Genomic DNA, 19,589 nt, shown 5'->3' on the forward strand with positions numbered 1-19,589 from the left:
ATGTACTTTTTCTAGGAGTATATTTTTTTTTACCTTTTTCACAAATAAATTTCCATTATCTAAAATAATTACTTATATAAATTGAAAGTAATCTCATTATATAACTAATGCAAACGTTTGCTACGTGTGTTATTTTTTCTATGATAAATAAAAATAATAAAATTTAATTAATAAAAATAAATATAAATATAATTTTGTTATAGATAATTTTTATTTATTTATATGTAGTATTTTATCATTAGTATTTATTTTAGTTTAAAAATATTAAATTTTAAAAAAGGATTGAATTTAAAATACAATGAATGTAAAATTGGTAAGAGTTTATTTAATAAAGGATAGATTTTAAAAGAAAAATTATGTACGAAATTTTTTCTTTATATAATATAGTATGGATTATATTAATTTTTAGATGTTTTATAATTGTTTTTGTACATCTTTTGCTATCATGTTACTTTTTATTATGACAAAGTTTGCAAATGTTTCAATTATAATTAATTTTATAATTATACCATATATATATATATATTATATAATTTTAATAATAGTTTCTAATTAATTTTATAATAAAATAAGGTGCATTCTATAATTTATATCCTGCACTAAAAGGATGTGAATTTGACCTGATTCAGTGGCAAATTTTGATATTAACAAAAGAGGTATATATTGATCTGTAATTGGTTATGGAAGGAGGCTTATATTTAACAAAAGAGAGTATGAAATTGAGTAGAAAAGGAAAGGGAGAAAGAGAAGGTGAACAATAGTTAGTACTAAACTAGTTAGGAAGGAAGGAATGAAGTTGGCAGATGTATTTGATGATAGAATTGAATCCATGAAGTGCAGTTAGCTTATCTTAGCATAACATAGCTTAGGAGGTAGGGGAAATGGGAGGGACTCAGATCCGTTCAGTGTTGCTATTGGTATTATTATCTTTAGCAGGCTATGTCTATCCCGCCGATGGCGTTTTTCGGGAAGAGGCGAAACAACTGCGAGATGAGGCTCGTGAAATGTTTTATCACGCTTTTAATGGCTACATGGACAACGCTTTTCCCCTCGACGAATTGAGACCCCTTTCATGCGCAGGAGAGGATACTCTCGGTGGCTACGCCTTAACATTGGTTCGTATTCTCATTCAATTGCTAATCAAATTCCTTATCTTCTTATTATTCGGATTCTAATTCTAATGCATTCATCTATCAGATTGATTCCTTAGACACTTTGGCATTACTTGGTGACCGCCAACGCTTCGCCACCTCCGTTGAATGGCTTGGTAAAAATCTTCGCTTTGATATAGTGAGTATTCAACCCATCCAATCAAATGCCAACTTTATTTTATTAGGCAAATGCTAACAGATGCCATTGCCCTTAACGAGAAAGTTTTCATATAATGTTTTTATTTGCTTATGATTTAATTTTGGTTGGGCTGCAGAATAAAACTGTTTCTGTGTTTGAGACCACTATCAGGGTTCTCGGAGGATTACTTTCGGCCCATCTTATTGCCTCTGATTATGCTACGGTTAGTGTATAAGTTTTTGTAGAAAACACATGACTGCATTTACAATTCATGCTTATCTTACATTTTGTAAAATTTTAAAAGTTAATGGCATGGAGACCTTAGGTTGATGTTGTTCTCAGTTGGATGTCGTTGATAGGAATCTTCTATAGAAGGATCAGATGAGGTTATGCTTTGCTTTCGCACTTCTGATTTGAAGTTGGATATCAACTCTGTCATAAATATTTACTTTGCTCTTCTGTTTTTGTCAACTGCTTTCAGGAGATATTTATTTTGATAAAGATTTTTTATTAGATTGGTCTGGTAATTTTAACCCTGGATTATTAGATTCTTTCTGCTTTTTTCATGAGAAAGGAATTAGTTTTTCACCTATTAAATATTCATGGATTTTATCATAGGATTTGGAAGCTTGAGGTAAAAGAAGTGTTAAAGATAAGTGAGAGTGTCTGGGATTAGTGTTGGAGTCATAGGTGGTCTGTATAAGTTTGGAGAAGAACTATAGACGCTCTAATAAAAAGAGTAGATCAGATGGAAGGTATACATGTACGGTTAAAATATATTTATAGATTTCTATGTAGCTTACCCCTCTTGATGGGAATAGGCTTGATTGTTGGTGCTGTAATATTATACATTCCCTGCATTCTGATTTCGCATCTCATGTCATGACTCATTTTTCCTACTAATTCATATGATATATTTGTACATAGTAGTACTCTATAGTCTTCAACTATTATGTTCACATATGTTGTCTGCAGGGCATGAGAGTTCCATCATATGATAATCAGTTACTAAACTTAGCTGAAGATCTTGCCAGGAGATTGTTACCTGCATTTGATACTCCTACAGGTATTACTCAATCATAGATAATTATGCTTGTCTTTTAGTAACTTTTCTCTCATAATCATCTTTCTCAATACAGAAAAGTATTGTGTTGCATGTTTTTAGAATTTAAGATATATTATGTTTTAAGATCTCACTTTTGATGGAATTTTATACCACCATACCAGTGTTAACAATAGTAGATTATGGAAAATGGCACAAAGTCATTAATCTGCCATACCATTTTGAGAATAGTGTTGCAGGGAATTAGTAGAAGTTGGTTAGAAGTTGAAATTTATGGTATATATCAACTATATATATGTAAGAAAAATTATATTGTATGCAAATAAAAGTAAAATGCATAAAATTTGGCATAATTTTAACTTAAAAGTTTATATGGATGGAGACTTGCTGGAGATAACAAGAGGATGACTGCTGCAACCATGACACCCATAGCAGATGCAGTAGCAAAAAAGTTGCAAACTTGCAGTAGTCCAAGGAATCCTGTAATCCAATGATGCTATGGGTTTTGCTATAGTAGCTATTTAACGACATTGACATGCAAGGTGAAGAATGATTTGTGGAGAATAATACTTCGTTAATAAGATGTTTAAATTGCAAGGATTGAAATTTGGCATAAATTTTTTGAGAGAGAAAATTTTAATCAGGGAAAAAGAAGGCAAGTACAGTGAGGGTTAGTATAAGTTATACTGCAAATTACAAAACATTTAAAAAAAGAAGAAAACTAATAATTCAACAAGGCTCCTTATCTTTGCAAAAAGAAGAAATAGCCATGGGAAGAACATCAAATAGAAGCTGTAAGCAAATCCTATTCCATAATAGCAAATTTAATTGCAAAAAACACCCTTGAATATCCATGCTTTCTGCTCCAACCAAATGTACCAAATTTCATAAACTGCATATCATATCAAGATTTTTTTCTTCACTGTTTTTAATATGGCTTACAACTGCAACCAACCTCCCTACAAGGAAATAACTAGAAAATATTTTTTTTATGTTGTTCACCCACACCAGACCGTTGAAAGCCCTCAATTCTTAGACCAGATATAGCTTTAAAAACTAAAAGATTGAACATTCAGAAAAACTTTGCTATCTTCTTTGAAGGTTGAGCCCTCAGCTTATCTTAATCAACTCTTGTAACTGTGATGAGATCTTTATCTAGAAAGAATTTGACTTAGAATAAAAAGGGACATGTTTTTGATTTCATAACTTCTTGCCATACATGAAACCAAGATTTTCACCATCTGCAGTTACAGTATAAATGAAGGGCAGTGAAGAGGCAGCCTAAATCACAATCCAAGTTATTTACTGACCATGTTGCAAAATTGCCCCCTTTTAGCTTAGTTTGTTATAGAATGTTGTTTTAGATCCCTACCCTTGTGTTTGGATAGAGGAAAGGAATCAGGAAGGAAATATATATATATATATATATATATATATATATATATATATTTTTTTTTTTTTTTTTTAAATTTAAAAACTTGTGTTCTTTGGTTGAAGGGACAGAAAAGAGAGAAACAGACTTTAAGGAATAAATTTAATTTTTTTCTCTCCTTACTTTCTGTCATTCAAATTTCAAAATTTTATCCTCTCCCTTGTTTTCGTTCCTCATCTGCACAAAGGTTAATAACATTTCACCTTATGTTGACTTTCATGTGCCATGTTTTTGTGCAGGAATTCCATTTGGATCTGTAAATTTGTTACATGGAGTTGATAAACATGAAAGTAAGGTAAAACAACCTTCTCCTATGCTTCCCATATTATTTTTAGAATATGTGGGTCTTCAACCTGGTCACTGATCCACTACAGTAGTTGATAATTTCAAATTATATATGTGAAACAAAATGCGCAAAAAGTTAGCGCAGAGGTGGTTTGGAAACTGTTGTTGCTCCACTATTTTCTTTTTGAAAAACATAAGATTTCTTGAGATCAATTCTCTCATCTTGTTTTCTTTATCCTATATGTCTTCAACCTATTTGAGTTTGTATTGTGTTAAAATTAGTACTTTTGTGCTTTAGATAACTTCAACAGCAGGTGGTGGGACCTTGACTCTTGAATTTGGTGTTCTAAGTCGTCTAACAAATGACCCTAGTAAGTTTACTATTTTCCTTTTGGTCTATTCTAAGCATACATGATCCAAGGAATGTGAGTTATTGTCACTGAGAAGATATATGAACTAAAGTTCTAAATAAATAAGAACTGAAGGACCAACCAAGTGCAATCTGGTATCCACTGTAAAAATAACTCTAGAAGTTATCAAAGATATTCACAAGTAAAAATATGATGAAAATAGTCGGTCAACAAATGACAGGATTGTATTGATGGCTTTCGTTTAATTTTCCAATCTTATGAATGTTTCTTCAGAGTTGTTGTATGTTTGCACTTGCATTTTCCTTTTTCTATAAAAGAAAATAGTGAGGGATAATGGAACAAACAACTATATTTTGATAGCACAAAATGTTATTTGTACTCCTTTCTCTCTTCTGATCGCAAAAGAGTTATTCCTACTCCTGTCTGTTTTGATAGCAAGACAATTATGTTCAAGCCATTTTGCTCGATCCCCTTCTAACTCATCCATGGAGCAAGCAATTGTGGTCTAGAAGTTGTATTTCATCTCTTCTTCTATTTTGGGGGCTGAATAGTGGATAGTATAGTTAGTCATTCATATGCTAGATCATGTGGGAAATAGTAACATGATTAACGGGGTAGATGCATGGAGCAAGCAATTGTGGTCTAGAAGTTGTATTTCATCTCTTCTTCTATTTTGGGGGCTGAATAGTGGATAGTATAGTTAGTCATTCATATGCTAGATCATGTGGGAAATAGTAACATGATTAACGGGGTAGATGAGCGATTTTGATTCGACAAACCTTGCTTTTGTAATGAAGAGGGTGGGAAGGGAAACATTTAGAGGCTAGGATACCAGGGAGAGAAAGGGGAGAAGGCCGGCATTCGGTTTTGTTGTTTTGGGTGGCTGCTGTCAAGGGCAGAGAAGGCATCCATCTCTTGACATTTTCTTTCCTATTGCTGCATTTTACTTCTGCATTTTCTATTTACGGTTTTACTATAAATTTTAGCCTTGTATTTTTAACTCTATAGTCAATTTTTCTAGTCTTCACTTTCTTGGGGAAGGGTGTATTGCCAACATGATCAATCCTTTCTATTTGTTTCTTTGACATGCAGTTTTTGAACAAGTCACCAAAAATGCAGTGCGTGGACTTTGGGCACGGCGTTCAAAGCTTAATCTGGTTGGTGCTCATATTAATGTTTTTACAGGTGAATGGACACAAAAGGTACAAAGTATATGTTATTTGTTGAAATATTCATATAGATGTACATACTCACATATTTGTGTGTGTAATGACATTTTATTATTTGTTTTGTGGCATTGTTTCCTTTTTCATAGAGCAATTTTTTTAAAAATGATAGAGCCATGAAATACACAGAATTGGATGCTCTACTTTCTGTACCAATTATAGTGCCTCTTGTTTATGTTTTATATAAATGTGTACTACCTTGTAAAGCATTTATACATGTTATGTTCCTCTGATCTAAATAAATAAAGGAAACCCTAAGTCCAAACTAAAGCTATGTTAGTGAATTCTGTATAATCTTCTCTCTCTCTCTCTCTCTCTCTCTCTCTCTCTCTCTATCTATCTATTTGTCATCCTGGTGTCAACTCTCAAGGCATGGATTGTCAACTTTGAATTAAGCCCTATTTCTTCAGCCTTCTACTAAAATATATTAAATCAATTATTTCCTGGGCTGTGCGTGAGCTTCCCTTGCATTGTGAATTGAGGTTTGACTCATGTAGAAGTGTGGTGCAACTTGGCTAGGTGACTTGTCGAGCATTGCCATGTGGTTTTAGCTGATTTTGTGTTTCTGAACCTTGGCTTAATTGATTTTGATATTTTTCCTTTCCAAATTTTTTCCACTGTTTAGAGGAGTGTTGCCGTTCTGGATAGTTTAATTTTTCTTGATTTGGTGGTGTGAGACTGAAATAATTGAGACATGTAAGGGAGAGGATACTCAACAATATATGTCTAGCATACTAGCACTCTGATTAACATCATCTTGCCACCAATCAATGTGAATCATCGGTGCTAGTATGTTAGACATATATTGTTAGGTATGCTCTGACTTAGATGTCTCAATTGTTCACAGATACTGTCACTGGACATTGTAATATAGTTACAGAGTTGTGGTTGGCTTTGTAGTTTTGTAGGCTTCCAACATCAGGGGAGTGTTGAGGATATAATGTAATAACAAGGGAACTATTTTCATGGTTTGATGATTAGTTTCTTCTAGTATAGGAGTCATTGCACTTTGAGAATAGTAATGGTTTAGCTTTGGCTTGTGTATTATATTATTTAGAGCAATTGATGAGTGAACTTTCTCCTGCTATCTGGAACCAGAGGGTCCTTGGTGTGAGAAAATGATGATAAAGGAGAATGACAAATGCTCTGAACAGTATTTGTCTTTTATAATTTTGTAGATATATTAGGATCCTATAGATATTCATTATGACTTCTCGGTTTCTCTCTTCTCGACAATGTTATTATTTGTTAGAGGCAAACTGCCTCAAAAAATATTGTAGAGATATGGCTGAAATTCTTCTTTAATAAAGGAGATTGATGATAAAATGAAGATGACAAATCTCAACAAAAGGGGATAAATAGGCTAAAAATAGCTGACCATATTTCTCTAAAAAAGGAGAAGAAATTGCAGTAAAAGATAATAAGGTTATAAAATGTGCATAATGATTGTAGGGTTCAGGTTGAGCTTGTTGCTATTGGTGATGGTTGACATTTCCTCAGGTTCTCAAGTCTTGCTATTGTTGTTACTCATTTCTTTGGCAAGTAAATTACTTAATTTGCAAGGTCTGTGATGCCTCTCAACTAAATATTGCCTTAGTCTTTTATTGTAGCATTTGATTTGTGTATGTTAAATAATTATTTATTGTTTCCTATCTTTAGTTTGTATGGTTGTCATGTGAAGAAGCTAAAAATATGCAAAATATGAAGTTAATGTTCTTTTACAGTTTACAGATTTTGCATTGGTGTTTCATTGTCCCACTGACCTTTCTTTGCCTGAATATGCCTAACTTTTCAATAATGACGCATATTCTTCTTCCAATTTATGTGTATCTATCAACAGCTACTGCATCTATCTATCTCTTTTTGCAGGATGCTGGGATAGGAACTAGTATTGACTCTTTTTATGAGTATCTGTTGAAGGTTAGTATCAGAAATTTAGTAAGAAGGAGCCTCTAGAGCAATTTGTACTGCAAAGTTAATTCCTAAGTTCGTATGATTATGCAAAATAACAAGAGTTGATTTAATTTTCTTAGAATTTGGGCTTAGGACCTAATTCTATAATACAAAACCTGTTTGAGATAAAAACAATAAATTTTATAAGCTTTATTTAAGTTGTATCTTTAGTCAATGAGACTAAGTCACTAATCTTGAGGCTACAACTAACGAAGCCTTGGGATGACTACCCTTAAGGCCACTTTTCAACACTCATCCTCAAATCTATGACAATTGCCTAAAGTGTAGCCAATCCAGGTGGTACAATAATAAACTTAGAATAAACATTGATGTCATCATAGAATTAAGGCTTAGGACTTTGCTCAACTTTAGAGGAATCGTTGTTAGGTGACATTCCAAACGTGATGAGTTCTATTTCAATCATTTCTCTAGTTGATACGAGACTAAATTACCACCCTTTAAGTTGCAATTGAGGAAACTTTCAAAGAGGCTGCAACTGAGGCAGGGTAGGAGTGACTGCAATTAAGACAACTTTTCAACAAATGTGATAAACAAAAACCTACTTAGAAATATTTCATGATTTTTTCTATACATATGATACTTAGATTGCATGTTTTTGTGTAAAAACACTGTTTTTCTTCTCTTTCTGCTTTACTATCTAATTTCATATTATTCCCACCTGTAAACGTTTTCTCTTTTACTTCCTTGCATTATATCTGATTTAGGAGAAAACTTGCACTTTTTTACCTATGAATTAGTTTGTCTTTTTATTTAAAAAATAGATTTATTCCTGTGTCTACCATAAACAAACAAGTAAAATTTCTCAGCATGATATTCTTCCTATTACTATTCTTCCACTTGTTTGAATTCATTGGAAGGATTTCCCCAGAATTATTTTTATGCACTACGGACTTCTTTAACAAAAAGACATTAAAGAGGAGAGAGAGGTAGCATTGAGGACTGTAATGTTTACATCTTCTAAAATTAGTCCGCTTGTTTGTGCCAACTTATTTTCACTTTCACCTCTATTTTTTACTGATATGGTGTATGTTGATTCATTGATTCTACAACATATAAAGGTGCTTAATTAAAGACCCTTTTGAGGAAAATTGGACAATGAATTATTGGTTAAAATGTTTTCAAATAGGACTTTTTGCGGCAATTGGTCGACAAATATTTTAATGTTATTAACCAGGTGGATAATTTTGTTTGGAATTCCTTTTCTTATTTTTTTTTCACTTTCCCCTTTTGGGGCATTACTTTGTTAGTTAATATAAATCAAGTTCTCTGATTTCTTTTTCCATGCAAATGACCTTCAGGCATATTTATTATTTGGACACGAAGAGTACTTGTATATATTCCAAGAAGCTTATGCTGCTGCTATGCATTATCTTTACCATGACCCTTGGTAAAAGCTTTTGGCTATGTGTGCCACCCTGTAAATATACTTGACTACTATTTTTCTTTGAAATGCATCAGTATGTATATTTTAAAAAGTATTTCTTTTAAGTTTGAAACTCAGATTTTTGTTTATGCTCCAAGGTACGTAGAAGTGAATATGGATTCTGCTGCTATTGTCTGGCCATTATTTAATAGTCTGCAGGCATTTTGGCCTGGTCTTCAGGTTTCCTTTTGCTTGTTTTTTATATATAATAGTGTTTTTACTCTGGATATAATAATATCATGGAGGTGCTAATTGAAAATGTGTATTTTTGCAAGGTTTTAGCTGGAGATATCAATCCTGCAATTCGCACCCATGCTGCCTTCTTGAGTGTCTGGAGAAGATACGGTTTTACCCCTGAGGGCTTTAATCTTGCAAGTCTCAGTGTTCAGGTATAATTATTCCTAACGCCTGGAGGCCATATAACTGTAAAAATGATGCTTAATTATAGCATCAGCCTTCTTTCTATCAGTTGCATGTTTAGGGTAGAGTAATTGATGATTTGTTGCACCCAAATTTTGTTCTCTTAAATGAACTTATATTTCAAAATCTCTGTTCGTGTTAATAAATCTCATTGGAGAGAAAATAGGAAAAAGACTATGGGGATATCCTTCAAATAGAAATGTCAAAGATGGAAGGGTAACTTAAAAAATCAGAACACGACAATGCTGTCCATTCTATGTAAGAAATAAGATGCTCTTGGAAAAGCAAGAGCAGGGCTCTGAAGAGAAGCAATGAAATATAAACTCTATCCACCAGTGTAAAGCCAATTCTTAGACGGTGTTAAGATGTCCCACATGGCTAAGAATATGGTTGAAATACTTCTTATAAGAGTTAGATAACTTTCCTCCCTTCATCTAGCTTTTGGGGTCCTCTTGATTTTTGGTTAGGTATAAGAGCGTGTCGGATTTTGATGTGTTAGCTTTTCAAGTTGAGTTAGACCCACTTTATTTCTAATATGGATGGTTAACGCTGAAAATTTCTTATTTTTCTGACTATCTGGTTTTAATGTTGGGACATTTGAAGATGTCCTGTGTTACACACTTCGTGCTCTAGTTGGTCTAGTCCTAGGTGTAAGGTGTGTGCTTTAAGATGTCTTACACTGGCTAGGAATATAGACATATGACACTTTTTACAAGACATTGGCAATTGTCCACCTTTGAGCTAGTAGGAATTGAGTTAGGCTAAAATTCATATTTATACTGCAACTTGTAAAGCATTTGAATGAATCATAAAGAACTTATTTGTAATAACACACACCCTATGATTGTCAGGAGTCATAAAATAATTGTTCCATGGGAATGTAGAATACTTGCTATGTTCTTTTTTAGGTAACCATTTGGTTGATTATGTCTAATATGAACTGTTATGTATTTTTCTCCCATTATATCAGCATGGGCAAAAAAGTTACCCACTGCGGCCAGAGCTAATTGAGAGCACCTATTGGCTGTACAAAGCTACCCGGGATCCTAGGTTTGCTTATGTATTCCTTTAAATTGTGTAATGATTGTAAAATTTGGCTCCTTATGTCTGGTTTCTTAATATTATTTAATACAGCTATATATAGCCCTGTTTTCTGTCTCTAAAAATCCTCTCCTTTGTTACCTACTTGAAATATTTTTTCCCCCTTTTCTCTGAAGACATAAGTTTTATTTAGCAACTTCGTTCACAATTTAATACAGAACTTGATTCTGTTCTTGGTGTTTCTCTGTAGATATCTTGATGCTGGGAGGGACATGATTGCTAGTTTGCAATATGGAACACGATGCCCTTGTGGATACTGTCACATTTCAGATGTTGAGCATCACAAACAAGAAGATCACATGGAGAGCTTCTTCTTAGCTGAGACAGTACGAATAAATTCATGACATATTTTGAGAACACCTAAACCTTAACAAAAGAACATAATCTCTTCAGTTGTATTTTATCGAAGTCTGTTTTAGTGCAACTATGTATAGAATATTTTCTTATTATTAGGATTATTTTTTCTTAAATTCCCTTATTATGTATTTGTTTGAAGCCCAAAATCTATTGTTCTGTATTTTCTTCATTTGTTTTTTTTTCTATATATATATGTTGTATTGTACATACTGTTGTAAATAACAAAAAGTTTTCTTTCTAGGTAAAGATCATTGACCAAGATAGGTAGATTGGTTTTTATTTAGGGCTCCAAATAAATAATAAGATCGACATTTGTGTGGGGTATATAATTTTAGATGAGGCTCTGATAATGTCAAGGACCAACTTTCTTGGAAGCTTAAGTTGTCAAGTGAAAGTCTGGGAATGGGTTTATGTTTCTATCAATTTTACTTTGTTAAGTTTATACTTTTCTTTTATAAACTATGCCTCTTACAACCATTAACATTTGTCTTCTTGCCTTCAATATATTTTATCTGCAGCCCCCCTCCTCTTCCCCGATCTATTATTTATTTCAAAGAAAGATGTCGCTAACTAACCTATGCTACAATTAGGTCAAGTATCTATGGCTGCTGTTTGATTTGGCTGTGGGTCCTGACAACCTTGTGGAAAATGGGCCATACAAGTGAGTGTGAGCTTATGCATTTACAATTTAGTGTCTGAACTTTTTCTACAATAAAATTAAGGTACTTGTTTTTTCTGAGACAGGTACGTATTCAGCACTGAAGGTCATTTACTGCCTGCTACTCCTCAAATCTCCCTAGCGAGGGAACATTGTTTATACTATGGGGCTTATTGTAGAAGTGGTGATTTGAGACAAACTTACTTTGTGCCAGAGTCTGAGAAAGATAAGAAAGAATCCAATGATACTAAATTTTACGATAGTTGGACTAAAGATACACATTCTTCAGATTACACCACTTTCGAGCCAAGTGCCGTTTCAGGTTCGATTAAGGTACTTGGTAGTCTTTACTTCCATCACTCTTGGGCTTCTTTCTCTCCTTTTACGGTATGCATATTACTTGTGCCAAATATTACACTTACATCTTCTATTTCTGTCCTCATTCATGTTGCTATAGGGCTACAATGGAAATTTTTCTTGATACTTGTTTCATTTAAAACAAAAGTTTAGAAATCAAGTTATTTTGTTAGGATTCGAGGTTCACTGCATATTTTCTATTTCTTATTCCGCATCTTAGAAGAAAAAAGGAGATGTAGTGTTCCAGAGTCTGTTATCCATTCTCTCCTCAACGTTCAAAATTAAATTAAAACTGTGAAACATCACTATGGCCACTAGTGCTATGTTTGACAACTCTGGCTTACATTGGGCTGGGAATGTTCTACAACTTGCAGATTGTATTTAGGTTCTCACAGCAGCGAATCAAATAAAACAAATAGTTTATTTTGTATGACATTATGACCTTATCAGATTTCTTAGGTGACCTTATCAGACTTCTTAGGTTGCTGTATTGCCGTCCCATTCATTTTGGTCTATCGCCATAATGCCATATACTCCAAATGGAATGAAATGTGAAATTCAGTATTGGTCTGACATTTTTATTACTTTGTTTGTCAATGCCCCAGTGCCAGCCATATCGTGTATAATTTCTCTCTATCATGTTTGAACCCACAAGTAAACGCCAGTGGATAATGCAATAATGGATACAGTCAATAATAAGTAGCAAATGATTCTCATGTATCTGTGTTCACTTGTATTCTGGGAATTTTTTTATTTTGCTTTGCAATTCAATGTGGAATAGTTCTTTCATGTTGAGTATTTTTGTTATTTCTGCAGGGTTTCTGCCCAGGATTAAATCATGGACAGAAGTTTGGTTTATTATATGCACACTTAACTGATGAACGTCATGATTATGAAACCAACCAAGTTCAACAGAAAGAATCAACTACCGTGCAAAGCCATTCAGTATTGGTTCTTCGTAGCCAGAGTTCTGACCATTTGGTACCAGAATATGGCAGTGATGATAGTCAGACACATGAATCAGACGGTACCCCTTAAATTGAGGGGGACTTCTGTTGCTGCTAGAAGTTAAGTTGTTGATCCCAGCAAGATAGGAATTACAATATCTCAGTTAGTTAAGCAAGAGGATTGGTGACGAAGGAAATTATAATTTCAACTTCACAGGGTTTACTTCTCAAACTTGTGCAGGCTCACCCACCTGAAATTTAAATTTGAGTTTTGTTAATGTCGAAAATTGAGATGCATTTGATAACTTTCGCAGCTGTTGTTACATTGAGCATGGAGCTGAAAGTGGTAAATTATGGATGAACTGACCCGTTAGTTCTCCATTGTTGTGATATTGGAGGCAAATTACCTTGCCTTTAATCATTGGGCACTTGTAAACGAATGTAATATAATTATTTTTGTTGTATAATTTTTCCTGAGGTACATGTAAACTTATTGTCAGAGGTCTAATCAGTGTACATGAGATAGTTATGATCGGATCCCTGAAATTAGATTGCAATTTCAATCTCTCTGTGTGTATATACATATATATGTATATATGTGTATACATACATATGTGTGTATACATATATATGTGTATATATATATATATATATATATGTAAAAGCATTTTTTAAACCAAGCTATTTTCAAATATTGTATTTCGTTCCTAAACTAAATATATACATATTTCGTTTGTGGAAAGTCAGGTAAATATTTTCTCCAACAAACTAACATATTAGAATTCATCATAGACTTCCGTTTGCCACATGGGGAGAATGTTTTACATTTCATAAAGTGAAAGGAAAAAATAGGTACATAGTTTAATTTAGGAATGAATTAAAAATTTTGAAAATAGTTTGGAGACAAAAATATATATATTTAACCCTATATGATACCTATAAATAATAATTCTAAATGTGCATATTTGTGAGTGTGCATCAGGAATACAATTTAAATTTTCACTTTCTCAAAGTAGTGTCAAATATATACTGAAAACTAAGATCACTTTATTCAAATCAAATAATTCAAAGTAGAGTATAAATGTGAGGTTAAAAGTATCTAACTTTACAAAATATAGATTGAATAATACACATAAACAAAATGATAATTATCTCTTCACTTTAATATTTTTAAGATTGAGTTGTTAATTTTGTGATGTTTTCTTTCTTCTTTAAGTTTATAGTTCATTTGTTTCAAGAGTTGTACGTATCTTCCCATAACATTCTTATTTATAATGCGACTTTAAATTTTAATTATTACATTTATCTGAATTCTAGTTTTGCATTTTAGTTTCAAGTGGATTAAGATTTCATTGGTTAGTTTATAGAAGATAACGAAAGGGTAAATCCCCTAGGTTACGCTAAAAACATAATTAAGTAAATTACATCTCAAAATGAAGGAGAATGAAAGTTAAAGAAACAAGACACAGCAAGTGTATATACTTTTTCACCCTATTTTTTTAATTATATTGGGTTATTACTGAAATGCGTCAATGTATTTTTTCTATTACAAGTTTGTGAGTGGGATCTTTAATAGACCAAGTTTGATTTTAACTCGTATCGAAATTTGAAACTTTTTAAACTCAATCAAACTTGAACTTGAACCCGTAGTGGAAGAATTAAACATTTAGTCATATAAATAAATAAATAAATTTGGGCCTCCATTGAATACTTTTTTGGACAAAGCACATTAGGTTTGAGTTTTTTCTGCAGTAAAGGAGGAGGCTATCTTTGGATACAAGTTGGAAAACGTGCTTTTTAGAAATTTCAACACATTCTTAAATAAATTTTAAAACAAAATAAATAAAAAACTTTTTCTTTGGGAATATTTTTTAACTTCCCAATTATCATATAAAAATTCACCAATATTTTATTTACTAAAAGAGTGGTTGAGGTAAGCATAGATCTAGAGCAGAGGTAACTTAGAATTCCACAAAATATTCTATGTCAGCACATGATGTTGTCTTTACGTCAATGCCAACTATCAGTTCTTTGATTGAAAAGATGAAAAGGTAAAAGAACTTTAACTCCATATCACACGTGTAATTTAAAATTTAAAATTTAAAATTTAAAATTAAAAATATTAAAATAGTAATTAAATGTTAATTTTTTATTTTATTTTTACATTTTGCTATTTTCTGATATACAGGTGTGGGCTACCATGGAGCAGTGTCGTCTAGTTATTTTGCAGCACATGGAAGCAATTTATTTTGTGGTTTTATGGTATATGGTCATTTGTGAAGACCATTAAACATCACTGTCAAAGTGTGCAAATTATTTTTGTGTACTTGTGCCTAAAATTTCATTGTTCCCTTATGCAGAGTGCAATAGTAAGACACTTTCTGCTCTACCAATAAAATATTGTACATGCATTTTTCTTTACTCAACCTTTCCTTAAACTTTGCCGGGAAGAGGGAATCTATAACTTAGCCACATTCATTGTATAATTTCATATTGCTAAACCTTCCTTACCATCCTACACTTACAACATAAACTTATGTCTGCTCAATATTATTTAATAAACCTTTTACATCCTTATATATAATCACATCAATTACCAAAAACTTTTCTAAAAAGAAGCAACATCCTGACACTAATATATATATATATACATAACTTAATTTGTATCTTATGAAGTTAGAAAAGCAAACGAACTAAGATACAGTCTAAAAGTGATGCATCTTCTTTGTGATGCCTAGGGTTCTTATTGGAACAATAAAACATAATATTAATTATAAGTTAACAGATTTTCTCATTAATCGAAAGATTTTCTAATTAGAAAACAGTTCATTCTTCGTCAGAATGTTAATACTTGACGGGTAAAGTGAAGACATGTACATATTCTGGTGATATATTACAATCCTCCTTTCTGCCAAAAAAAGGAAAGATGTGAGAGAAGATGATGAGTAAAATATTTTAATAATTTGAGTGTACACATGAATCATGGTGTATTTGAATACGTATCTTGAAATTAATATGTACTATTTTATGTTATTTATGCTCTGAGAAAATACTAATTAAATTTACATTTTATTCCATAGTTTTTTTTTAGAGTATGGTGATATTTTTTAATTAAGATCAGTGCAATGCATGAACCTATGAATGACTTTCCTTGAAACAGTTTTTGATTATAAAATTGCCGCCAGCATTGATGTTTCATCTCTGTTATCGTTACAAGCAGACACGCTTTCAAATTCCAATCAACAACTATAACTCATTCATATTATATATATGCAATCAAATTTTACTTGTTTATTTCTAAAACCAACAACAAAGTTTGGCAGTTTTGCTTTTTGGTCCACGAACTTTATGAGTACTACAGAATATGAATAATTTAGTTGCTCAAACCTTTTCCATATTTCAATATAAATATGATTTGCAAAGTCCTGTCTACTGCCATTAATATTCGCCTTGCTTGTTTATGTTTTTTTTTACCAAGAGAACTTTCAGATGAGCACTACAAAGATTCCCTGCATGGAAAAAAATAAAAATATAATTAATGTCTTATATTACTAACGACCATGTTTTTTTTTTCTAAAAGCACAGTGCATGATGCATTATTATGGAGAAACAGAATTTGTTAAAGGTTGTGATATCTGCATTAGGTCTTGACATATAAACTTGAAGAGTGATATTATTATTAATTTGTCCTTGATGAGATTAATTCTATGAAGATGGATCCTTTCTTATCTAACCTAAATATCTATAATTTGTAGGGTATTGAGATTCCTTAGACAGAACAATTTTGGGTCAGGTTTGGGTGAGAACTCAATTGCCAGGAAATGTAGTCATTGTCTGTGGGTGGAATTGAAGAGAGGACCCATTTGTACCAAAGTTCAAATCAAATAGAAGGACATTTCTATCATGTTTCTTCTTTTCCCATTTTATTCAAAACCACATCTTCCACAATGTCAAGGTTTAATCTTTGAGTCTCATCATAATTATGTTTATCACAATATTCGGTCAAATACCCAACTTTTTAAACTCTCCTATTATGTAATACCCACTCAATAATTTACCACTCTCTTCATCCCATTTTCTTTGATATATTTTTTCTATTTCTTTTATTTTATTTTATCAAATTAATTAAGTATTCGTTTTTTTAGTAAACTCTTAACAGGGGTGAGAAAATAAAATAAAAAGGCATAAATGAGAGAATTTATTGTCAAAGATACAAGATGTTTCATATATGAGCTCAAGATCAATCCTTTGGGTTGTATTGTGTCAGTTTGAAATCCAAATGTTGCTCAAATGTCTAAATGTTAGATCAAATTGTTTCTCCAAACCATTCCGAAAATATATACAGAAGACACTGTGATATTAAAATCAATTTAATGTTTAACCGTTAATAATTAATACAACAGTAAATACATATAACCTACTTCGTTACTTCAAACTACTATTTATAAGTTTCCAAGTAAGTTTTTTATTAACCTTCCAAATTATGAATAATTATATTTTATTCTTAAATTGATTTAGATGAAAACTAATCTTATTCATGATGCACCCTTAAGTTTGATAATCCACTTGTGACTCACTAAAAAAATCGAATTATGGTTGACCATCATACGCAAGAGATATTAATAAATTACATAATAATTTTATAAAAATAAAATAACAACTTATTACATATTAATTCCTATATTTGAGTGGACTAACGTCAGTATTTGAATACCCTTGTTTCCCGTTCATTTTTGTGTTGATGGATAAGTTGTATTTTATGTTGGATCTTATCCTCTTCCTTTTATGTGCCATGTGTTAGTTTTCATCATTCACTATTTTAGTTCCAACCACTTTATCTCTTTCAGAGTATTATTAAAAAAAATAATGATACTTTGACAACATTTTTTTAACAACATTTTAATATAATTTACATGTTATTCTGTAATTGGTTCATGTTGATATTTTTTATTATTATTATTAATTCTGAAATAATTTTGGACCAATCATAAAATGACTCATAGATGATGTTAAAATGTTGTCAAAATATCATTATCCTATTAAAAATAAGATGGGTTAGGAGCAATTTGTAGAATATGTTTGTCCATAAACATCTTCATATTTACAAAATAATATTTGAGGAAATAAATAAATTACGTGAATTAAATTATAGAAAAAAAAAAAAAGTTATTCTCAAAATAAAACCACTACTAACATCAAGAGGGCCTGAAACTTTTATAATTTTTTATATAAAATAATTAACCACAAACCTTTTTCAATTATTATTTATTTTATATCATATATTCTACGATCTTTGGTTATATTTAGACTATTTTTCAGTCAGATTTAAAATAAAATAAAATACCGTAGGTTTAGGCAGATATGGTGTTTTCATTAAGTTAATATAATAGTTAAAGAAAAGTTTAATATAAAAAAGTTATCATCTACCAATATGAATATTTTAAAGTTTATGGTGAAAAATAACAAATAATTAATATTGGAAGTATACAATGATTAAAATAAAAATAATAATATGAAAATAAATATTTATATATGTTTGTAGAAACTAAATTTATATATATATAATTAAAATTTTTTCCTATCATAAACTTAGATACGTTTTTTATTTCCAAACTTAAAAAGTAAATAAATATTATTTTCTAAATTTAAAATTAAATTATTTTAAAGTTTGAGAAACTTTAAAGTTTGAAACAAAAATAAATTTTATATTCACCTCAAAATTTAAAAATAACTATATATATATATATATATATATATATATATATATATATATATATATTATTGAATATTCAATTCATTGAGTATGATATACAAACATTTATTTAAATTATTATTATGCATTTTAAGTGTTTAAAACTTTGTTTCATTTTATTTTTAGTATCATAAAACTACAATATTATATATTTTAAATGTTATTTTATGTATTTTATTTAATAAAAATAATTCTATATTAATGTTTATTTGATTTCAATTGATATAATAAAATGATATGTTTAAAATGATAAAAGAAAATGAAAATAAATAAAGTAATATTAGATTGTTTGAATTGTCGAATTGAATATATATATATACACATATATATATATATATATATATATATATATATATATATATATATATATATATATATATATATATATATACACGTGTGTGTGTATGATTAAATGTATTCTATTTCGTTACATATCCCTTCTTGTTTCCTCCATTTCTAGAGCATCGGATGAAACAATCCTTTTATGTATTATAAATTATTTAAATAATGGAATGAATATTTTAATAATATTACTCTTTTAATTCTAATGCATTTTACTCACCATTCTGGTGTTGATTTTTCTTTTAATAAATGAAAAAGATGGAGGGAAGCTACTCCGGCCAACAATGGAGTGGTGATACCCAAACAATCCATTTTCACCAACAATAATACTTTTATGTTAAAATATGAAATGATTTAAGTTCAAACAACGACAAAAGTAGAAAAATATCATTTTTTAATTGGTGTTGGAAGGGTCTAAAAAGATTTAGATTTAGAGAGGTCTAACATTTTTTTCCTTCAACAATACAGCATCCGCATATAGCCTTGGAAAACGATAAACAGTGTACAATAATTTTATGCAACATTTCGTAAGAAGGACATAGAAAAAGAAATAAGCTATAAGAAAGGAGATGATTATAAAAAAAGATATAG

General features: G+C 30.9%; 1 protein-coding gene across 2 annotated transcripts; it reads left to right on the top strand.

Annotated features, from left to right (window-relative positions):
- The first annotated feature begins 679 nt into the window (after positions 1–679).
- LOC124824987 (Glycosyl hydrolase family 47 protein) lies at positions 680–13,469 on the top strand. Of its 2 annotated transcripts, XM_047297515.2 has the most exons (16): positions 680–1,115; positions 1,198–1,290; positions 1,427–1,513; positions 2,266–2,356; positions 4,025–4,080; positions 4,369–4,441; positions 5,534–5,643; positions 7,537–7,587; positions 8,940–9,028; positions 9,163–9,244; positions 9,340–9,453; positions 10,455–10,534; positions 10,776–10,911; positions 11,533–11,603; positions 11,687–11,933; positions 12,774–13,469. In XM_047297515.2, the coding sequence occupies exons 1-16, from the start codon at positions 882–884 to the stop codon at positions 12,993–12,995; spliced, it is 1,836 nt and encodes a 611-aa protein (XP_047153471.1). In that variant the 5' UTR covers positions 680–881; the 3' UTR covers positions 12,996–13,469. The 2 variants fall into 2 exon arrangements, with proteins under 2 accessions (XP_047153471.1, XP_087952688.1); XM_088096562.1 differs by lacking the exons at positions 8,940–9,028; positions 9,163–9,244.
- The last annotated feature ends 6,120 nt before the right edge of the window (positions 13,470–19,589 follow it).

The sequence above is a fragment of the Vigna umbellata genome, chromosome 8 (genome assembly GCF_029865625.1).
Source record: "Vigna umbellata cultivar VRB3 chromosome 8, Vumbellata_1.0, whole genome shotgun sequence".
In the NCBI taxonomy this organism is placed as follows: Eukaryota; Viridiplantae; Streptophyta; class Magnoliopsida; order Fabales; family Fabaceae; genus Vigna; species Vigna umbellata.

Coding starts and splice junctions, on each gene's coding strand:
- LOC124824987 (XM_047297515.2), top strand. CDS start 882: ATGGGAGGGACTCAGATCCGTTCAGTGTTGCTATTGGTATTATTATCT. Junction 9,029..9,162: donor TATCTTTACCATGACCCTTG/GTAAAAGCTTTT, acceptor TTATGCTCCAAG/GTACGTAGAAGTGAATATGG. Junction 10,535..10,775: donor AAAGCTACCCGGGATCCTAG/GTTTGCTTATGT, acceptor GTTTCTCTGTAG/ATATCTTGATGCTGGGAGGG.